Below are 20,750 nucleotides of genomic sequence, written 5' to 3' on the forward strand. Positions count from 1 at the left end.
ATTTCTCCCGATGGGGCAACTATGCCACCCCAAGATATGCTCAAGTACAGTCAATTTCTCCCGATGGGACAACTATGCCACCTCAAGATAAGCCCTAGTACAGTCAATTTCTCCCGATGGGGCAACTATGCCACCCCAAGATATGCCCTAGTACAGTCAATTCCTCCCGATGGGGCAACTATGCCACCCCAAGATATGCCCTAGTACAGTCAATTCCTCCCTATGGGGCAACTATGGCACCCATAGATATGCCCTAGTACAATCAATTTCCCTGGATGGGAGAAACTATGCCATCTCGAGATATGTCCAAGTTTAATCAATTGCTTCGAGGTACTCCTGTGGACAAATTGGCACAACCGAAATAACTCCGAGTAGAACAAATCGCGAGAACCAATTTGGCTCTTAGTAGGACTGAGTAGTGCACTCACAATCCTGAGATTCCACTAACTGCGGAACCTGCGATGTCACACACACATGTTGAAATAGCAAAAATGTCGTTCACGAGCCGCTGCGCTCCGTTTCGATTTCGACCAAACCTTTCGGGTGAGTTGCGCTGAGCGGACTCCGCTTTGCTGAGTAAGTGTTCTCATGTTTGCGATACACAGGGAATTTATGGATCGATGGAACTGGAGAACGTCGGAACGTGAGAGACATACCGAAAGGCCTGCCATGCCCTATACGCCTTACCGATTGTCCTTGGAATGTGGATAGCAGTGTAATATCTCGATGTGCTACTCGGAACGTCAGATCTTTGGCAGACGAGTCTTGATACTCTGGCTCTTGCGTTGTTGAGTTCATGAGTACATCATAAACGGGGCGGCATAAACTGGGATGGATAGAACTTTGCATGTCGGGATCGATCGGAGTAGCATCCCCAGTTTTGTAACTATGACTTCACCGAGGTTGTTCTACACCGGGCATATTAGGATGTGTTCGTAGCTGCATTCTAAGCTTCTACGCAATGCAGGAATGCCAGACGAGACTGAAACTCGACACTATTCTGACAGTGGATCCCCTAGTTGGAAAGTCGTAATGTTAGACAGATGGAATCAAACTTGTGGATGTGTTTCAGGTAGTCCAAATTGAAACGTGAGTACCCCAATGCCCTAGTATCAACTAAGAAGCTCGGTAGGTGTGTAGTAACACAATCTCCTGTTGAAATTGGCAAGTGGATACCGGGCGCTGGTCGAATCATCAAATTCCATCATGATCGGCTTGCATCTCCACCCGGTGGGGAGGCGGATGGTTCTAGGGCTGTCGTCGTGAGGGAAGCTAATTTCTCTATAGCAGTTGAGACCAACCTGTTCAACGTTAGGAAGAGGCCGGAACATAAAATGGTAGGGCTTCAAAGCGTGTACGGGAATCTGAGTAATGACGGTTCAGCTCCGATCGGCTTTAGGGTCTGGTAGAGAGACAATGCTTCTTCAGAGAGACACTGCCCTGCGTGCTAAGATCACGTAGGCTAGACAAACTAGTAGGAGGTTACTACGCCCCGTCAATCAAGTGTTATCTGCCCAATTTAGAACAAGCTCCTACGACAGTCCTACGTCTATCCTTTCGCCCCGATTCAACTTCTTGTCTGAGCTGTGAATGCCGACGTCATGCTATAGAAGTTTCCATGTGGGTAATGACTTTTGAGTGGAAGTGGACTGTTGCCCGCAGTAGCTAGGCCTTCAGTTTGGACATACATTAATGTCTCTATGAGATTTGGTCGGAAACTTGCATTAGCCCTTCAAAACGATATCGAAGATGCCCCGTTCATCTCACATAAGCATTTGAAGGAGATACTCAGCCGACAGGTTCGCGAGATACGCTCCCTGAATGATACGGAAATTAAGGATTCCGAGGAGGCTCAATCAAGCAAAGAGGTAGGGAGACTCTGTTGTGGATGATGGAGCTTTCATCATCTCTCCACAGACCATTCGTATAATGGACGGTCACTTCTTTGCTACGATGGATTCAGACGTAGAGGCTATGCTTACCTATATTGGCACCAAACAGGAGGGTCTAGCCCGTGGCGTTGCAGCTTTAGTAGTTAGAGCTCAGCAAGCTGGCTTGATCGATCAGGACGGTCAACCACCTAATGCAATGTTCAGCTCCACACTGTCTCAGGTAGTAAATGGACTCTGTCTCCATGCAAAGCTGATGCTGCTGCTGCCAGCTCAGCGATGATCGCAGAAGATTGTCATTTCAGGTATGCGTTGTGATGTCCCAGCTAGGGAGCTTACTGAGCGGGTATTTAGTGCAATGCGCCGCTTACTCCCAATTGACTATGATTTTGTCGGGATCATTGGCCTTGGCGGCGGATATGGCTCGCGAGTTAGAAGTTGTTACAGAGGAAGCTAATGAACTACTTTCTTATATTGACATTAACGTAGCTGGTATGCGGAAGCTACTCAAACAGCATGATAAGCAAGTAATCCACTTAGAATGGTTATATGTGCCATAGAGACGTCTCAGATACCTGTGGAGTACCAAAAGAGGCCTATTGGATCGCCAACATACATTCGTCATCATAGACTTCTCACTGATGGTGTTTTACGAGCTGTTACGGAGTTGAATAAAGTCAGAACCTCGATTGAGGGTCTCTTCCAAGTACTGGTCACAGAGTATTCGCATTAAACTCATTCCACATCTCTATAGGTGCTCCAAGCTGTAAATGCTCCTGGATTGGAACAGTTGGGCTCTTTGCCTGCTGCTCTTGCTGAAGTCCATCTGGGCTCTGAATGTGAACTTGTATTAAATCTACGGGCCAAGATACTCCTATCAAGACAGACTCCATCCACAGCAACCCCATCCCCTCTTGCATCCTCACCGCCACCTTACCCCTCACCTATGGGTAGTAAGATGTCCTCAGTGTACCCACCGTGCATCCACTAGGAATGGTTTCTAGCCCGAATAATAATAATAATAATGCTCATGGCCTGCACAGGACGATGACCGTTGTGATAATAGTGAACTAATACCATCTTTTGTCTCAATGCATTCTCGACACTAGAAACCCAGTTGTGTTGTTAGGCAGGGTTGCCATGTAGTGAATGCCACGGTTGTAGAATGCGTTGGTACCATATAGCATGATGTCGGGACGAAGACTTCGATTCGTAATTGTGACTCATTTTGCGTCTTCAAAATATATTCACATCTGTTCTGTGTCATGCATGAGATACGGTTCATACAATATTTGTATAGTGCTAGATCTCACTGGTTGTGTTCGATCAATTACCAAGTCTACCCCTCTGATTGACAAATGAGGGATAACAGTAACATATATGCATTCAGATTACTGCAACACATTTAAGAAACATAATGATATGAACAGGAATAGTATGAAGTATATCTGTGAAGCATTGCTAATGGTGATACTAAGAGTTAATGATGAGGACCGAACAGAGTGTACTTCGAGTCGATACCATACGCTACGATCGATTGGACAAGCCTGAACACTAGATAGACGAAAAGGACGACATATAAGACCAGACGGAAGGCACTCCTGAAGAAGATGATGATGATATATCCATGCGTCACTCAATCGTTTAATAATGTTATTACCAATTCTTGTGGTGCTCAAGCTTCTTTCCTTTGAACAGGAGCGTGCTATCAAAGAGGTATCTGTGAATCATAGAGTTGGAGATCCCAGAGTAAAGTGAGCCATCCTACCGCCGTGTGTAGTACTCCCTCAGCATGACCGCAGTGAAGGGTACGAACACAAGCAATCCTATCCAATCGAAGGCGCAGAGAAGAAGTATTGCTGTTGCCACTATTAATGCAAACTCATAACGGGCCGCCTGAACGATATGATAAACTTAAACCAATGAAGAGTCGTTACCTGATTAGCTGTGTTGCAAAAATCAACAGGATTCGTGTAGTCACTCTCTAGGTCTCCGAATTCCCCCAACTGAGAATATCACATCTCTACTAAGGTGCTCCCAGTGCTACTCAAGGGGCACCGCTGCGACAAAGCGTTATTCCCCTAGTGTATTATTACCATGTATACTGTTATGCATACGAGAGCGCATGTCGTGATGAACAGCGCCACATAAGCCCAGCTGTAAAGAAAGGCGTAGAATATCATGCTAAACAACCTTGAACAAACATGATGTTAACGGTGACAGGTCTATGATGATCACTAGCTACTGTGTACTCTATTGACACCTAGCATCTCCCCAATACCTTGTACAGAACGGGAAATTCCTGCCAAATTACTAGTCGCCCGAAGATCCACATCCCATAACATCATTCCCGCGCAAGTTCTACACCCGGCGCCTGCAGTTTTAAAATTGCGACCACGCGCAATCGCCCAATCTTTGTATTAGTCGCCTTCTTCTTCGTGTTCGATGAGGTAGTACATAAACGCACGTCATGTGGGTTTTTCTTCGCCTTCAGTTGGTTTGTCTTAGGACTCTTGGCAGATTGCGTCGTGTAGGCAGGTATTGGACTCTATCCGAGGCTGCTGCTGCTGTTTGCGAATAGGCGATATTCCCAGGTGGAACAGGAATACTCTACAGCAGTATAGGACTCTTCATCGTTGTAACAACGGTGCTCTGGCTTAGATGGAGGACGCCGCTCTAGATTCTAACGATGACCAAGGCTTTCGAATCATCAAGTGGCAACGCACGAGATCCGTAGCGAGAAGGGAATCCTTTGTGGATGTGAGTAGCACCGAGGATGGCATTCTTGTACAGGGGTAGCACTCAGGATGAGGATACAATACAGGCTTTGGATCAACTGTCATTCTGGCTATTGTGGGATTGTACAAATATCGACATTGCAATAATCTTATTGCATGCTTAACAATACACCTTGGGCTTTAGGAGTAGTACTAGGTTGATGATCACTACGCAGAGCACGTTTCATTTGTAAGGCTTCCATCTGGAGGCGATTAATTCCACACCTGGGCGGCTGGCGATACCATCTCCTCCCTTTCTGAGTCCGCTGTTGAATCCACGTCATCATCCTACTCATTATCTTTGGCCTGCTGGCAATGGCACATGTTCTAGACCTCATGCTATGGGTTTGGGTTGAGGGGAGAATATTGGGCTCATTATAACACAGTAAGATGCACTGTAAACATTCTTTCTCAATAGAGTTGTCTCCAATGATAGTTGATAGTAGGTTATATCAATGTCTGATCCCTCTCGTCAAGTCAATGATCTACCAATCTCCCTATCATCTGCCACTTCCTCCTCTTCCAGCTCTCTACTAGAGAACCTATCCTACGATGATGATGTTGCTCATGAAGCTCTGGTACGTGGTCTCTTCCCCTCTACCACTACTACCGAGGGGGAGAGTGAGCCTTGTAGTAATAATGAGACTAGTGATTCGAGGACAGCTACTGGTCGTACACCTACCGAGGACCCAACCCCATATGAAGGCACTCGGAGTACTCTAACGACAAGTACCACTGAGTCACATGTATCAGTTTCATCTGGGGAGGTGGCGGAACATACTGGTCAACTGCCCTATCTTGCTGCTTATCTTCGTAAACATCCAGATGCCTCGCACTTTACCAAGCAACACACGTCATCAAGCGGCCGTCGTAGTGGTGGAGGAAGATACTGGGAAAAGCCTGCTGATAAGACAGTATGTTGGGTATGTCTAGGGTCTCATGATTCTAGTGTATGCTCGAGGAAGAGATGCTTTAGATGTGCTCAGGAGGGTCATGGATCAGCCGAATGTAGCAGTACGAAGTGGTGTACTATCTGCCGTAAACAAGGTCATGATACAGCACAGGCATGTCCAACAGCCGCTTATCGTACATCTCTTGACCCTGCGTATTACACTAGTCTGACCTGCATGGTCTGCGGGCAGAAGGGGCATCCCCTATGCGGTCCCCACTCACGACTATTGGACTCTACGAGAGTATCAACAACAATGACAACAACAAACGGCAACACTTGGAGAGAGGAGTCCACTATTAGAGTCCATGATAGTCGTGAGTATGCTGGACGTAATAGTAGTGGTAGAAGGAGAGGAAGCCGTTCACGCAGTAGGGAGAGACGATCTCGTCATCATCATTACCGACCCGATGACGACTATCGGCCAGTATCGTCACCTCACCGCGATTGGGATCGTGATGTTCGAGGGGGTGGTGGCTTTGACATAGATAGAGCGAGATATGAGTATCCCCCCAATACCCCTCCACCATCATCGCGATATCATGCATACCAACAATATTCCTCTTCCCCTAGCGATCCATACCCTCGTGGTGCGACTAGGGTGAATGCTCCTACGACCCCTGGTAGTTACTCTCGAGGGGGCTCTAGCCGTTTGAGAGGGAGTAGTCGGGAATACACTATGCGTGAGGGTGATCGAAGGAGTAGTTCGGGTTCGAGTCGGGATGCCCCTCCATCCTACCACCAACATCAATACGACAATTACCATCGTACTAGAGATTTAGTACCTTCTCCACGGAGGGATTATAATCGTTATGATGGTCACAGTGTTGGCATATCCAATATGGGGAGAGGAGGGAGCGAGCCGTATACTCGTCCTACCCCACCTCCATCCCAGGTACACTATCGTTATCAACAACAACAACAACAAGTTCAACATCTGCCGCCAACAGGTCAAAGTAGATATGCTTGGCGATACTAGTAGAACCGAGATAGAATGCTTGTAGAATGATGTGAAGATTTTATCCCTAATCTGACTACTAAATATCAGTGAAGGGATCTCCTATTGCTGGACGACGACCGTTGATTAGTACGCTCAGTAGTGGATGTACATTGGCATACGAATTGTATTGTGTTGGGTGAAATCAGTGAATCACAATGACGAAATATCGGATAGAGTGAGATTGTGTAACTACATGGTCATCTGTTTTACCCTAGGCATTATGCTGTTCAGGCAGCATAATGAAGCGTGACTGTGCACTAACACGAGAGATCGTTGCCTACAGGAAAGCGCAGTGATGATAGCAGTTATCAATGTTGAATTGTACGAGGAATATCGCAAGGAACATATACCAAGAGGAATATTCTACATAGAAGCTATTCAATATTAGCAAGGGTGGAGTTTAGAAAGCTGAACAAGGCAAGATAGACCCCATTACTGGGGGCAACATGCAGTAGCCTCAACAGGGAACCTCTAAGGAATCCCCTAGCACCACCCTCAGCGTGGATTGATCGTATGACGCTAGATATAGCCGGTGTTCCCTCACTCATCGGCGTGGTGACGACTCTAGTCTTCACGACATCCATCGGGTTCGTGAGTACAGCCGCTATCGATCCTGACAGTGTTCCAGCTGCTAGATGGACCCACGGTCCAGTAGATCCATCATTGCTTCTCTTAGTCTCAACTCGGTGGGTAATAGTCTCGAAAGCTGTCCATTGGATGATCCCAAAGGGGATGTCATGCAGAATGGTCTGAGCTACGAACACTCGGCCATTGATGAAGCCCAGTGGTGATCTGAGCGTTGAGAATTCGATACAGATTAGCAACCTCCTGCAGTACTACTTGATAGTCGATCGCAGGGCAACTCTAAGGTTCTCATATCGACCTGTCTGCATCCTCTGCTTGAGTACCTCCATTGGGAGACGAATGCACGCACCAGTCATCTCAGCTAGAGCCCCAGAAATGCCTGTTATGAGAAGTGGGTGCTGATTTGCGAGCATCGAGCCAGAAAAAGATCTCCGATAGAACTGATATGATGTCATATACAGAGACTGGTATGGAACATAGAGCACCAGCTTGGGTAGTAGACCACGATAGAGTGTGGTCAGGGTCACAGGGCCACGCCGAATGACACCAGCCTGTACACGGCATTTCAAGGTATCTGCCGGATACAGGAGGCACTTGGTAAACATGGATGCCCCAGCTGCCGCTATCGGGGTGGTCGGAGATAGTATATCCATGAAAGCGTGAGACAGAGCCAAGATACTTGTCAACACACATAACCCCCTACACTAATGATAACACAATACCATCAAGCCATCAAATAGAGCCAGCAAGTCATGCTAAAAGAAGGATAGCACGGTGGTTTCATATGGTGACATTCAGCTTACCCGGCTATTGGGTAGAAATAACTACTGTACGCGTATCACTCCAGTTGTTATCTATGCCTCTTCTGACAACGCTCCCCGAAGATCATGGCAACCGGGTGTAAACAGCCCTTGACTGTCACAGGGAGCTGGCCGGTGTGATAAGGTACCTACCCCAGTTCACACTCAGAGGATGCTTCCTCAAACCAATGACCAGGTAGGGCTCTGAGAAGATATCGTTTGGTCAGATATCACTACGTATGTCCATGTCCTCTCAATGCAGGAAGAGACAGGGCCGCGAGCATACCGCTGAGAAGCCTGTTTAGTGCGAGGCTTCAAAACGTCAATCAATTTATCAAGATGACTGACATTGAATCATCTCCTTATCTTGCAGATAACAGCTGCCACATTCCCCTACGTCGGGTTGACAATGATTAGTTACTCATTGAGCATTCTCGACTTCCTCCTACTCGAATACTATGAAAGCCTCAGCATTCTGTGCACTAATAACATTATTAAAGCCTGCCATATAGGACTTGCTTTAAGCCCTCGAATGTCCCGCGATACTACCAGATGACATCGGTTCGTTGGTTGGCCTATGATAAAGGCTAGTAGTGACTCTGGCAGTACCTATGCAAATCATACGAACTCAGTAGCAATCTAGAAGAATATCGTTATCACCACTATTATAATCATCCTCACCTGTGTTACTTTATTGGTACCCTCTCGAGCGCAGTTCGTACGGGCTGTGGTGATACACCTCTCGGTGTAGCTATCGTGCCCTCCTTCCCTTGCCGCCTGTCAGCCTGGACCCGTTAAAGGAGCCCTTGAAAGTCGATCGCCATTGTTAGAGGAAACAGCAAATAAAGCTATTGAACGCCATTGAGCGCGTGGATCGTTCGATGTGATGATGGAGCGAGATTCTCTGCACTAGTCATCCTTCTCGAGGATAAAGGACGAATCAATGGAACCATAAAGGAGCTGACATTCCGCCTTCATCAGCTGCTGATGCTGTACTACTCGGACACCTCGGATAATATAACTCAATGCTGTAGTAGGGATAGACTAATACATAACTCACATGATGATGCCCGTAGCCTAGCTCTGGATTGAATGGTACAATAATATCATCTCTTACGACCACATACTGTTGTTGGTGATAGAAATCGCCGCAGCGTTACGATCAGTAAGCATCAATCGACCTTAGTTACTGCGGAGTAGGTCGGGCAGATGATCTTAAATGGTAAAAGCTTGACAATAGCCATGAGTACCTACATAGATGACCCATGACTACTACATGAATATGATCTAGTACATCCATCTTAGTAACGTTATAGTCCTTGAAGGACTTACCCTTAGGATAATACTGCGTAACCCAATCTTCATCGGCCGGCTCTGGCTTAGTACCTCAAACACAGGGGCTCAGACGACCATTCCTTGCCATATACCCACTGTCTATCTCAACAGGTTTGCCATCATATCTCAATCGTACTCCAGGATAGATGAAGGCACGGAAAATGTATGCCCCGATATCTATAATAGTATTAACAACCGATGCAGGTCACGAAGCACAGTTGATGGATACTTTGCTGATCTAGTTGTGGGTGGATATGTGGCTTTATTTGTTTATTATGCTCCATAGGTAACCTAGACCAGTGCATCTTGGGATATCTGATAAATATGTGGAGGCTAGAACGACGGGACTGTTGCCACTATGAAAGTATTACAAATGATGTATAGAATGGTAGCCGTTATTAAAGGTGAGATAGTTCAGCCATGATCCTACGAAATTACGTGATGCATTATAATTTTTTCGTTGCTCATAGTAGTCGACCTGCATCAGCACATCATATCGGTTTAGTAGTGCTGTTGGTAGTACTGTGTCACAGCCATCATGCTGTAGCATATTCATCCCTACTATAGCCCATTGAGCGAAGAAGTGGGGGATCTGAAGATACGAATCGGGACACATTATAATGTATTGCACGGTATTACATAAAAGTAGAGGAGGAATCTCTTCCAATCAATGATGGCTAATGCTATTGATATGCATATAACCGTAGAAGCTTCCCTTACAGCATTAACATAGTACTGTCGACCATTGTCGCGCTGCACCAGTATGTACCTATTAAGTGGTATGCAGAGAGTAGATGAGAGTGGTGCTAGTACCTTATATCAGCCTTGAGCACATCCCCAGCCACTGTTGGTTGGAAAAGTAGCCCGTTAAGGAAATTCCAGGAGTATCTAGGGGCGAGGCATCCTCCTATTGAAGGGGCATTGTCTATCAATACCGAAGTTTCGATGTCCTCATTGGATCCATCCGTAGTTGAGTATACCGATGATGGGAGAGATTATGACCGGGCACGAATGTACCTATAGCTATATAACGCAGGGGAGGTTATCAGCATCCAACTCACTGACAGGGTGGCCATAGGTTAGACTGAGTGCACATTGGAATATACGGTTCAATGTGTCATTAAAGAAAACCTAAATACAAGTGAGCCACTATGGTGATGGCAGACAGACAAGGGGTTTGGTACCTTGCAATGCATAGTGTTGTGGGTGATAGTGGCACCCGCAAAGGAGAAATAACAACACAGTAGGAAGGCGGTAAGCATCTGATAATAAATAGTGACATACCTGTAAGAGGAATATAGGCTTACTTGTAGTAGTCCATAGGCCCCGGTGGTAGTGCTTTCACCACTGAATGCTGGATGCCATGCCCAACTATAGTATGTTATTTGGAAATACAACCATACCCATAGGAGGACACGCCAATCAGAGGTATCTCTTAGTATTGTTGACCACCACCACCACCACCACCCACTCTGCCGCGACCCTACAACGGGATCTCCATTGTCAACAGCAGTAGCATGAGGGGGAATAGGAGGAGGAAGAGAACTCCTTTTCGGCATTAGAAGGGAAGCATGCAGTAAGATTATAAACCACAACCGGGGATAACACAATACACTATCATGTCGAAAAAGTTGTTGAACGACAACACAATAGTACATGGGAATGACGATGATAGAATGCATGATATCTTGTTGTCAACATGCTGTTGAGTGTATGCTACCTCATCGACAGTGCATATACCGTCTAAGACGACATATGTTAGTGTGGAGATGACGCTTTCTCCCTTATATACTTGGTAATGGTTGATATTGTGCATCCAAAGTCACAAGGGTCACGATAGACGCGATTAGTGAGGCCATTGATAGCCCCTCCTGGTCCACCACCAGCATTGTTAATACTAGTATACACTAGCTCATCGACCGACCGTAGGGTTCTAGGTACCTTTAATGTAGTACTACCTTGACTAGATATCCAGATACTCACATCTCCATCTGATATATATACCCGTTGGGCTATAAAGGCATTGTGCTTATTAGCTATCTTTACTGAATCAGGCACGTCTGGCACCTGTTAATGGTGGTAGTGGTGGCCTTTGACATGATATAACATGGCAAACAATTTAATGATCTATTGCACCCTTACCATAATGACCAGTACCATCTTGAGGGTGATCATACCGAGGCACAGGATAACCTATGGGATAGAATGAGATAACATTTGATGGTACTGAGGGATATGACAAAATAGAATAGTTGAGAGTAGCCATTGGCTTGGTCGAAAACCCTAAAGGTCCAGACTAGCAGTGCTGCATTAGTGAATACTGTTACCCATGCCATAAGCTGTAGTATACCATACCTACTACCACTATGACCTCTCCTCACTACTACTATATCCCTGGTACCAGGAGCCTATGTTGGGGGCATTAGCAGGCATTGGTCTGCGCACTAGATGGAACATCTTGAACCCATCCACTCTAGTCTCTAGTGCTGCTAGTGCTACTCCGATCAACTGGCAATGCCATGGTGCTGGTAGACATTCGGGTTTCCCTATATGTTATTACGGGTGCCAATGGGAAGGCAAGTGAGAATAGAGTCATATAACCATACAATGTGACCATCTCACTATAGTCACTGAATGTACCTATACAGGCGTATACTATTGAGAAATATAATACACTGAGCCTGTTGATGATGATGACGACGAAGATGGCCTTACCATCGACTTCCAATGTACCATATGTAGGCTTATCCAGAGCCTCCTGGACAAATAAGGGAATGGTAGCTTGTCTGAGAATAGGAAGGAGATAAGTGTTGTGGACTCGTCGACCACATTGAGAGATAAACCGTCAGTCATTAACGAGATGAGAGGAGGAGGAGGGTGGCGAAGATATAACACACCACAGAAGCTAGCAACATGTTGATATTATGAAATCCCCCGCTGAGACTAAGATGACCATGAGCTCATTGAAGGGTACTCTAGAATGGACTCAACCTCCCCTCCCCTCCGGCTTACCCTGTCTCAGAGTTCATCATGATTATACCATCACCTGAGCCATGACCGCCAATGAATACTATCTTAGCCTGTTATCTTACACTTAGATGAATTCCCATCTGCATTACGCTTCCGTTCTCGTGTATAGCTTGCTATTTTATGCCTGATGTCGTTGTTGGAACGAGAGGAACTCGTCAGGGAGCCGTATACAGTAGTATTACATTATCATAGGCTTAGCTAATTCAATGACGTTCTTGGCTATCTCAATGAGCAGTATAGTCTGTAATTGGCTTGTTAGCTCATGTAGGCAATTCCTATCAGTCGAGTCTGCATCAACCTAGGTATACTGATCCATCCCATGGCCAGGCCTGATACTCTACACTAATGAGCTCAGATCCTCCTCCTTCAGGCAGCTCCACCTTCTCAACACATCCCTCGATAGATGCCTTCACGAAGGCTATGTAGAAGTAACTACTTCCACTTCTGATAGTGCCCTATTAGAGTCAAAGACCTACACATTGAATCTGTTGACGAATTCGAATACAAAAGTCTTGTATATGAGATGGTTGTTGAAGTCAGCCTTTGTCTCTAGAGAGGACAACAGGAGACTTTGATATCACTGTACTGAGTGAGATTACGATAATTCTCCCATTCGTTGAACCTTTGAGCTAGGTAAGTTCCAATGCGGCTGAACAGTGCCATTTGCAGACCTGAATAGTGATATCGATGGTATGTAGGATACAGAGCTGGTAAGCTACTCGTAGTGGCTCCTGTGATAAAGGTTATCAAGGTACCCTGGTCCGGGCTAGCGGAGGCCCAGTGTGATCGCCATGAGGCTACTAACCCTGTAAGGGTTATCATTATCCCTGCTATCACAGCCAATACCCCGGCTGATACAACCTGTCTGATGAGACGTATCTGTAGGGTAGTATTGAGGTCGATACGTTAGAGGGGTCTATACCCTTGGGTCGAAGAAGAGATCGTCATCATGGTAATCAACAGGACTACGACGTAGTATACCTATACATGATGTTTGACAATGATGGCTATGATGAAGATACCCTTGAAGTGGGGCCGGTTAGGCTCCCTAACAGCCTCTACAAGTTGACCCCATCTATATGTAAACCATGTCTGTTGTCTTTTCCAAGCCTCTAGGAATAATGTAGCCCACACCTAGCGTTGTAATAGCCAGCAAGAGGGAGTACTTCCTCTGTACCGCTATTATAAAGGCATATAAAGAGTCCATGACGATCCTCCATGGTTTGGTAGCTGAGTCTGTTGGAAGCCAGTAGATCTGCTGTACTATAAAGCATATGATACCAATACCAGCTGGAGGCAGTAACCACCAACAAAGGGTGTATCTACTCTATAGGTGATATTATCATCATCTGTTATCACTACAGGAAGGCGAAGTACAATGCCACTTTGTCGCCATAGTAATCCCTGATAGCCTCAATACTAGGGTTGCCCTCGCCAATGAAGAAGAGTCTAACAGTCATCATAGAGCACGATGACATGGAAAACTACTTTGATGAGTCAACGTACCGGATCTTCGATAATACGGAGTTCATATGCTCTGGAATAGCCCAACAGGTGGCAATGTCGGATGGGGCCGAGGCTGCGATCATGATTATACGAGTTATAGATTTTCCCTGGATCTTACTAGATGTATGATCTCGATAGAGTTTACTACGATCATCTAGAGGGAAGATATCGGTCAATATACCTGTATAGATGAGCAGTAGTGCATTAGTCTCTACTACATACCAGATGCTGATAGATTATCTATATCCAATTGACGACGTATCATATTATCCACTAACTTCAATCTTTGGACAGCCTCCCAAGGGGAATGCAACACTACCTCCTCCTCTTCCTGCTGCTTCATAGTCACATCTATATGAGAATACCCACACTGCTCATGTGAGGATGATCCTACTAGATGTTGGTCCTGTTATAACACATGGATGCATCCTCCATACTTTAGGATCCTGGTAAATGAGTAGCATATAGAGCAGCATGCCTTCGTTGATACTACCATGCCGGCTTCATATGCTCTATAAGCTGGTAAAGGTGATCGTAGGCCTATTGCACTCCATAGATTAACCAATATAGGCATCATAGTACCCCCTCCAAAGTAGCCTCCCTCCTGATGATGATAAGCCTACAAAGCGATGATATTCAACATCTCTGCCACTACTGTGCGTTGGTGCATATGGCAACCCTGGTGACAAAGGTGAGCCTTCATCCTGGTCTCACTACCAAACTCATCATTAACCATCCGAAGAGTCTCCCTAGGGTGCAACATAAGGCCATGCATCGCCCTTAGACGCAAATACCTATCCATGATGAACAACAGCAGCTGCCAGAGTGTCCATCATCCAGCATACCATCACTATTCTATCACCTTGTGTAGTATTCTTTAACGATACTATCAGTTATCCCTCTAGACATATAAGCCCTACCAAAGTTATATTCGAACAATCCTTCACCACTATCGTGCTCCACCTCCTTATGTCCAGTTACATGTGCAACACATGTATCATTATCTGTATCATTCTTCATGTACCCTAGCATTGTCCACACTCCCACATTGTTGCTCTTCTTTGAGCTTAGTCATCGTCAGTGTATAGATGGACCGGTATAGGTTAACTTCTGCATTGTATCGCTGCTGCAATTCGGGTGGAGAGTTATCGAATGTCTCGACGACCTAGACAAGCGCCCCGACTACTATTACACATGCATATTCGACATGCCAGTGACCTCAGTAAAAGCCTTCAACACTTCAGGATCGGGTATTACTGGTAGGAGTAGATAATAATGTGACAGAGGTGTAAAGGTAAGAGGGCAACCTTGATGAAAGGGGATAGTATGAGTAATGCTCCCGTCGAGTACATGGAGCCAAACTCTCTGGATCTGTTAGACGTCTACTAAGTTCTGTTGGGAAGCCGCTTTTATCAGCCTCTCTAGTAAGAGATCTCACCGTGGTACTGACCTACATAAGAAAAAGAGATAGAGTAAGATGATAGTTGATATCCTACAACTAGGACAGAGGTATCACCGTTATCTACATCTCCTTCGTATGACACTTCGAGACCACAATGGAGGTATAGTTTGGTAATTATTACCTGGGATGATCATGGAGTGTCTATCCTTCATAGACTGATGATATTATGATATCGCTATTACATTCCGAAACAAGGTCAGAGTATCCGACCATGTAGCGCGACTACTACCATGACTATGATTATAGGAGGAGCTCGAGGATACCGATGGGAGATGCCGAAAGGCCTCCAACTAAGCACATCAGGATGGATCCAAACACAGCACAGTGATCCCATCACAAAGGCAGACTTCTCCACTTCTAGTTGGTCCTTCTGTCGGGACTGTCCTAGTTCCAATAGATCCTCCCCTCGAAAGCACTTGGCGTACCTCGTTACATCGATATGACTGTAGATGCTGTATGATGCAGTGATGAGTACAGCTCAACTGCCTCACTCTCTGTAACAGACCGTTCACTACCATCCTTGTTAGGGGAACGATTATCCTCATTAGACAAGGCTAATACCAACATCTGAGATCAGCCAGGAGACTGTAGATGATGATCGCTTTCATTAGGATTATCACCCAGTCATATCGCATCTCATGATGATGACGCCCATCCTGTGTGAGCCTGGTCTTATCAGATCTATACAATGACTGTGATATCGATGAGATAACGTCCTCCTCCTACTACCTCCCCATAAACCCTCGTACAAGGTCATCTCTACTGGCCATAGGGCGTATGGTAGTCTTATCACGAGGGTTTCGGCCATCATGTCTCCATGAGGGCGCTTCACCATGCTGAGAGCTATCCATAGTTGAGGAAAGACCCACAAGCCCTATACTATAGACGGTGAAGTATGTCTGTTGGGAGCCATTACGGGCCTCGTGACCAATCGCCAGATGACCCCTATAACGGAGACAACACCATACATCCACAAAAGGTTAAATATCGGAGACCCCGGTTTGTGCCGTATATGGTGCTGTTGGGATAACGCATCGTGGAGTTAACTTACTTATAATTACTGTGCTACTTGTAGAAGTTGATGATAGATACGCAGATAACATGCACAGGAGCCCTGTGCATCACGAACGAGTGAAATCCATCGTTTTTGTCTACTCGAGCCAGCAGAGCGGCGGAGCGAAGCTCGGTTCGAGCCCTTTGCGCGATATTATCTCGCTCGCCCTTCATTGTTAATTCAAAGACTGTATAGGATGAAGCACGCGAATCTGAGCTCGGCCTAATTTCCCGTAGGTTATATTGTCGGCAGGAGACGTGTCCTAGGGTTTCATGGTGCTAGTCTTGTACTGGGTACAGTCCTTCAACCCGTGGAGACATGTGTTGAATAGTTGGTATGCTCAGGGATGGTATCAGGGAAGTGGATAAGTGTAGGATTTACTACAGTCTGTACTACCTGCCCGAATTCACTGGGTTCATCACACTGCTCAGTATTATTGGGTAACTATGTCATCACTACCGGTGTCACATTCTACTACCTCTTCGATCGGTGATGGTACAAAGTTTAATCCTCCGGTCTTGCCTGGTGCAGCAGTAGAGGTAGACACACCTCAGACCGTCTGTAAAGGAAGGTGTCGTAGTCTATCGACAGCATCTACAGGGGCTAGTGAGTCTTCTACGGGCAAAGTAATAGGACGGCCCTAGTGAGCTCTTGGTGAGGCTTCCTAATAGGTTGGGCCTACGATAGAGGAAGTATTGGAAATAAAGGAACTTCAAAGGGGAGTGGTATCGAATACCCATCATTATCTCTGGTCATGTTCCTTGGGTGTAGGAGGATCTCGAGAAAACTAGAATTACCAAGGGACTGATGAAATTCGACAATGATAGGATAGAAGCTGAGTAATCGGATCATGATGATGATCGAGTTGTACGCAGAAGGCGTTATTCCTAGATACGTGAAGACCGTTATTGACCCAATGCTAAGGACACGTATTGTTCCAGTTGTTGTAGTGCTCTTTATGTACCTACTTATAACAATACAGCTAAGTACTTAGCATAACCATTAGTTACTCCATATATTCTTTCGGCTTCTCCGACTGTTTTATTCCTACACCATGCATAACACAATGGCATACTCCTGCTAATACACTATTTAACCTCTCATGGATCTACCATGTACTACTTCTAACCCTTACATGGACCGTGATAACTGTGGAGCTTTAGGCCCTCTCTAGTATTGCTATGTTCATACTATGTATAGCTCCCATTCGTGCTATACGTGCCATACATATCGAAGTAATCTCGAAGTGTATGTATGGTCCATTCATTAGAATCATCGTAATATCAGGTAATAGCTCAAAGCTGGCTGAACCTCGGTATATGGATAGGAGTTATATTCAGTAATAGATGGAGATGTGCTAAAGTATTTGGTTATGATCCTGCGATAGTGAGTACCTCTCTCCTCGAACTGTCATGCCTCCACTGCTCAGCCTTTTGGAGAAGGGTTAGATGACCAGACACTACCCTATACTAGCGATGCGGGTCTACTACTAGTATTGAATTCAGTTGTGATGTAGGTCTGTAGTACCTACTCCGTATCATTCGAATCATAGATACTTCTGTGTGTGGACTCCATCTCGGGTACGATTGTCAATATCATTGGCAGTCACTGTCTGTCTATCGTAATAGCCCTTTCTCATTACTATTATCACTAGACCTTAGGTATATTAGTACTAGCATAATACTTGGATTACCTAACACAGATGATCCCTTCTCTCAGTCAATAATGCTTATCGTATTGGTAGCCATGGTCACAGCTGGTAGTATCACCATCTGCTGCCTCTATCCTAGTAGTATTCTTAGGGGGAGTTACCCTTGAGAGAAGTAGGCGTTCGCAGTTCATTGCTACTAATGTGTCTGTTCGGAAGACAAAGGTAAGGGTTCATGATGATGATGCTGCACTCAACACTGTATTATGTCTTCTACTATCTTCAGATTCTCCAACAGGCAATTAGGACATTGAAAGAAGGCGACGACGCCGACCATACTAATGGCTACGGACCTATCACTAACTTTGAGAAAGCAGTAACTGACGTAGGCTTTGCCCTCAATATACTGGAAATGATGAGTAGTATTCTATACAAGTTGGCCCATCTATGAATGTATGATATCAGGTGGATGCGTACAGCAGTCTGAGGGGATAGCAACAGTAGCAGGGGACGAAAGGGAGTCTAGTGAGGATCGTATATCGACTGAGTTATATCCACACACTGACGACAATAGGGATAGGATACTTGAGGTAATAGTGGTATGCTTATTGGGTAGTATGGTCTCATTAGTTGGGCATAGACTCGTAAAAGGTGAGGAAAATAGTCGTGACATGGGAGGATTATCAAGCTCTCATCTGATGATGAATGGTCGTCGATGCTTAGGCCACTACATTGATAAAGGAGTCAGTGAGGACACTGTCTAGGGCGGCTGCTGCTAGGGATAGACTGGTGACTAGTAGAATGAGTAGGCGGTTAGTAGCTCAAGGGTTTGCTCAGGTATTACACAATGATAGTAGTCTGAGCAGTGATGAGAGTGGACGTGACTTTATCAACTATATCAATCAAGTATATGATATCAATACTCCCCCTCCCACCCCCGACGGTCTCGATTGTATAGGTCATCAATGGGATGTACATGCCTCAACAGTATCATTACCATCTTCATTATCATAATCATCATCATCAGCTGATGAAATCACTCACTACTTCACAGTGTAGGACTCCCTTGATATTCCTCTAGTCAGTATCATGCTCTTTTCAGTGTCTCCCGATACCACTCGTCTAGAACATATCACACCACGAGCATTCGATATGCTACAGGTAGCGGGTGGTGATCGCTCCGCTTTCTGCTGTTATACTTGTACTGTTTAGGAAGCTGGGCATGATTTCAATTTAAATGTGCTTGAACTACAGGAGGTACACCTTTGTCATATACCGGTATTACCATTGATAGCCAGTCGAGTAATAATGATAATGCATTGTCACTATTATGTGAATGTTAAATACTCAGGTAACATTGGTGATGCCTCTAGAATCAATGAGAATAAATAAGGGAACGCTAAACAAGTTCTTGAATCGGATATCAGCATTATACACCGATGTTGAGTATCACAATCAGTCTCACGCTGCCCAGGTATTTGTACTATAAACACGGTATTGTGTGCGCCGCTTTGACCTATAGGTCACATCTCATGGAGAGTATCTATTCCGAGCTACAGGGATACCAGTAAGTGCATTGGACCATACAGCTTACCTTGTGGCCTGTATATGTCATGATGTTGGTCATAGTGGCAAGAATAATGCATTCTATATTGAAACACGAGATTGCCTTGCCCTGAGGTAGTGATCACTATAGACCACTGTGGTCATTATTATTACCAAGGTTTGTTAGATATAACGACAAGTCAGTTCTAGAACAGTTCCATGCAGCAACAACCTTCGAGATGATGGAGGACTTCCCTGAATGTAACATATTGGAAGATTTAACAAGCGAAGGCAGCAAGCGTTTTAGGTTGGTAGTGTGCACTTCAGTAGGCTACTACTACTAGTGCCTCTAAGCAGGTTCCTCGTCATTGAGCTCATTCTTGCTACTGATATGGCCAAACACTTTGCAATCATGGCGGATTTACGTATTGTACTGCAGAGTCCACAGTTTAGGTAGTATTAGAAGTATGGCTGTTACATTTATATTCGGGCTTATTTCGATGTAGGACTGCTATCAATGAGTCCAAGAATGATGATGATCGACAACTTATCTTCAAAGCCTGCATTAAAGTAGCCCTATAACATGTGTAGTCGGTATTGGGATGATAATAATAGGCTGCCGATATCGGTCATACCTGTCTACCATGGGATCAACATTATGAACTATCTCTTCGATTGGCTGAGGAGTTCTTCAAACAAGGGGATCTCGAGAAACAGTTACATGGTAGTACTCATCGGAAGAGGGTGTATGACGAGCTATTATCGTGGTCCTATGTGGACAGCACCGTACGTACCCTCACTATGTCATGTGTGGTAGTCGGCGGCGGCGGCCTGCAGAAGATGTATCCGTAATTGAGATCTGTTATAACAAATTCCAATATTTGACCCATCCCTTGAGGCTGATCCTTCACTATGGGTTATCGCTGCTCTCTTTGCTGCTGCTGCTGCATCATCTCTGTACCCCATATTATTGTTATTATCATTCAGTTGCAGTATCACCCTTATGTGACAGAGAGAAAGTGGATTTACCTGTATCCCAGTTAGGCTTTATCGACTATCTTGTTCGGGTATTACTCCTCATCCTAATGCTTGTCATACTAAAGAGCTTGTCATTATTTTCAGCCATTCATTGAGATCCTGATGAGAGTCGACGCTTATCAACTAACAGAT

The 20,750-nt window shown here is 45.2% G+C and overlaps 7 protein-coding genes across 7 annotated transcripts; 2 read left to right on the plus strand and 5 right to left on the minus strand.

Annotated features, from left to right (window-relative positions):
* Nucleotides 1-1,929: 1,929 nt before the first annotated feature.
* Pmar_PMAR001973 (hypothetical protein) lies at nt 1,930-2,843 on the plus strand (the record flags this gene model as incomplete). The annotated part of the gene is made up of 5 exons (XM_002765395.1): nt 1,930-2,112; nt 2,195-2,416; nt 2,461-2,595; nt 2,644-2,728; nt 2,758-2,843. The coding sequence occupies 5 exons, from the start codon at nt 1,930-1,932 to the stop codon at nt 2,841-2,843; spliced, it is 711 nt and encodes a 236-aa protein (XP_002765441.1).
* Nucleotides 2,844-3,369: 526 nt separating this feature from the next.
* Pmar_PMAR001974 (ER-derived vesicles protein ERV14, putative) lies at nt 3,370-4,072 on the minus strand (the record flags this gene model as incomplete). Its single annotated transcript, XM_002765396.1, has 5 exons — nt 3,370-3,490; nt 3,550-3,609; nt 3,658-3,785; nt 3,827-3,895; nt 3,986-4,072. 5 exons carry the CDS (start codon nt 4,070-4,072, stop codon nt 3,370-3,372), a joined length of 465 nt encoding a protein of 154 aa, XP_002765442.1.
* A 2,917-nt stretch (nt 4,073-6,989) lies between these two features.
* Pmar_PMAR001975 (conserved hypothetical protein) lies at nt 6,990-7,613 on the minus strand (the record flags this gene model as incomplete). The annotated part of the gene is made up of 2 exons (XM_002765397.1): nt 6,990-7,407; nt 7,456-7,613. 2 exons carry the CDS (start codon nt 7,611-7,613, stop codon nt 6,990-6,992), a joined length of 576 nt encoding a protein of 191 aa, XP_002765443.1.
* Nucleotides 7,614-9,172: 1,559 nt separating this feature from the next.
* On the minus strand, nt 9,173-10,299 carry Pmar_PMAR001976 (conserved hypothetical protein; the record flags this gene model as incomplete). The annotated part of the gene is made up of 9 exons (XM_002765398.1): nt 9,173-9,250; nt 9,277-9,386; nt 9,432-9,512; nt 9,565-9,650; nt 9,707-9,813; nt 9,859-9,927; nt 9,975-10,104; nt 10,149-10,223; nt 10,271-10,299. The coding sequence occupies 9 exons, from the start codon at nt 10,297-10,299 to the stop codon at nt 9,173-9,175; spliced, it is 765 nt and encodes a 254-aa protein (XP_002765444.1).
* A 1,155-nt stretch (nt 10,300-11,454) lies between these two features.
* On the minus strand, nt 11,455-12,367 carry Pmar_PMAR001977 (hypothetical protein; the record flags this gene model as incomplete). Its single annotated transcript, XM_002765399.1, has 5 exons — nt 11,455-11,528; nt 11,723-11,843; nt 11,896-11,975; nt 12,051-12,121; nt 12,348-12,367. 5 exons carry the CDS (start codon nt 12,365-12,367, stop codon nt 11,455-11,457), a joined length of 366 nt encoding a protein of 121 aa, XP_002765445.1.
* Nucleotides 12,368-13,723: 1,356 nt separating this feature from the next.
* On the minus strand, nt 13,724-13,954 carry Pmar_PMAR001978 (hypothetical protein; the record flags this gene model as incomplete). The annotated part of the gene is made up of 2 exons (XM_002765400.1): nt 13,724-13,814; nt 13,872-13,954. 2 exons carry the CDS (start codon nt 13,952-13,954, stop codon nt 13,724-13,726), a joined length of 174 nt encoding a protein of 57 aa, XP_002765446.1.
* Nucleotides 13,955-18,112: 4,158 nt separating this feature from the next.
* On the plus strand, nt 18,113-20,432 carry Pmar_PMAR001979 (cAMP-specific 3',5'-cyclic phosphodiesterase, putative; the record flags this gene model as incomplete). The annotated part of the gene is made up of 13 exons (XM_002765401.1): nt 18,113-18,146; nt 18,190-18,260; nt 18,322-18,454; nt 18,501-18,625; nt 18,759-18,831; nt 19,138-19,196; nt 19,248-19,337; nt 19,387-19,509; nt 19,558-19,715; nt 19,768-19,887; nt 19,938-20,033; nt 20,087-20,150; nt 20,196-20,432. 13 exons carry the CDS (start codon nt 18,113-18,115, stop codon nt 20,430-20,432), a joined length of 1,383 nt encoding a protein of 460 aa, XP_002765447.1.
* Nucleotides 20,433-20,750: the final 318 nt, after the last annotated feature.

This window comes from Perkinsus marinus (assembly GCF_000006405.1).
Source record: "Perkinsus marinus ATCC 50983 genomic scaffold scf_1104296975500, whole genome shotgun sequence".
In the NCBI taxonomy this organism is placed as follows: Eukaryota; Perkinsozoa; order Perkinsida; family Perkinsidae; genus Perkinsus; species Perkinsus marinus.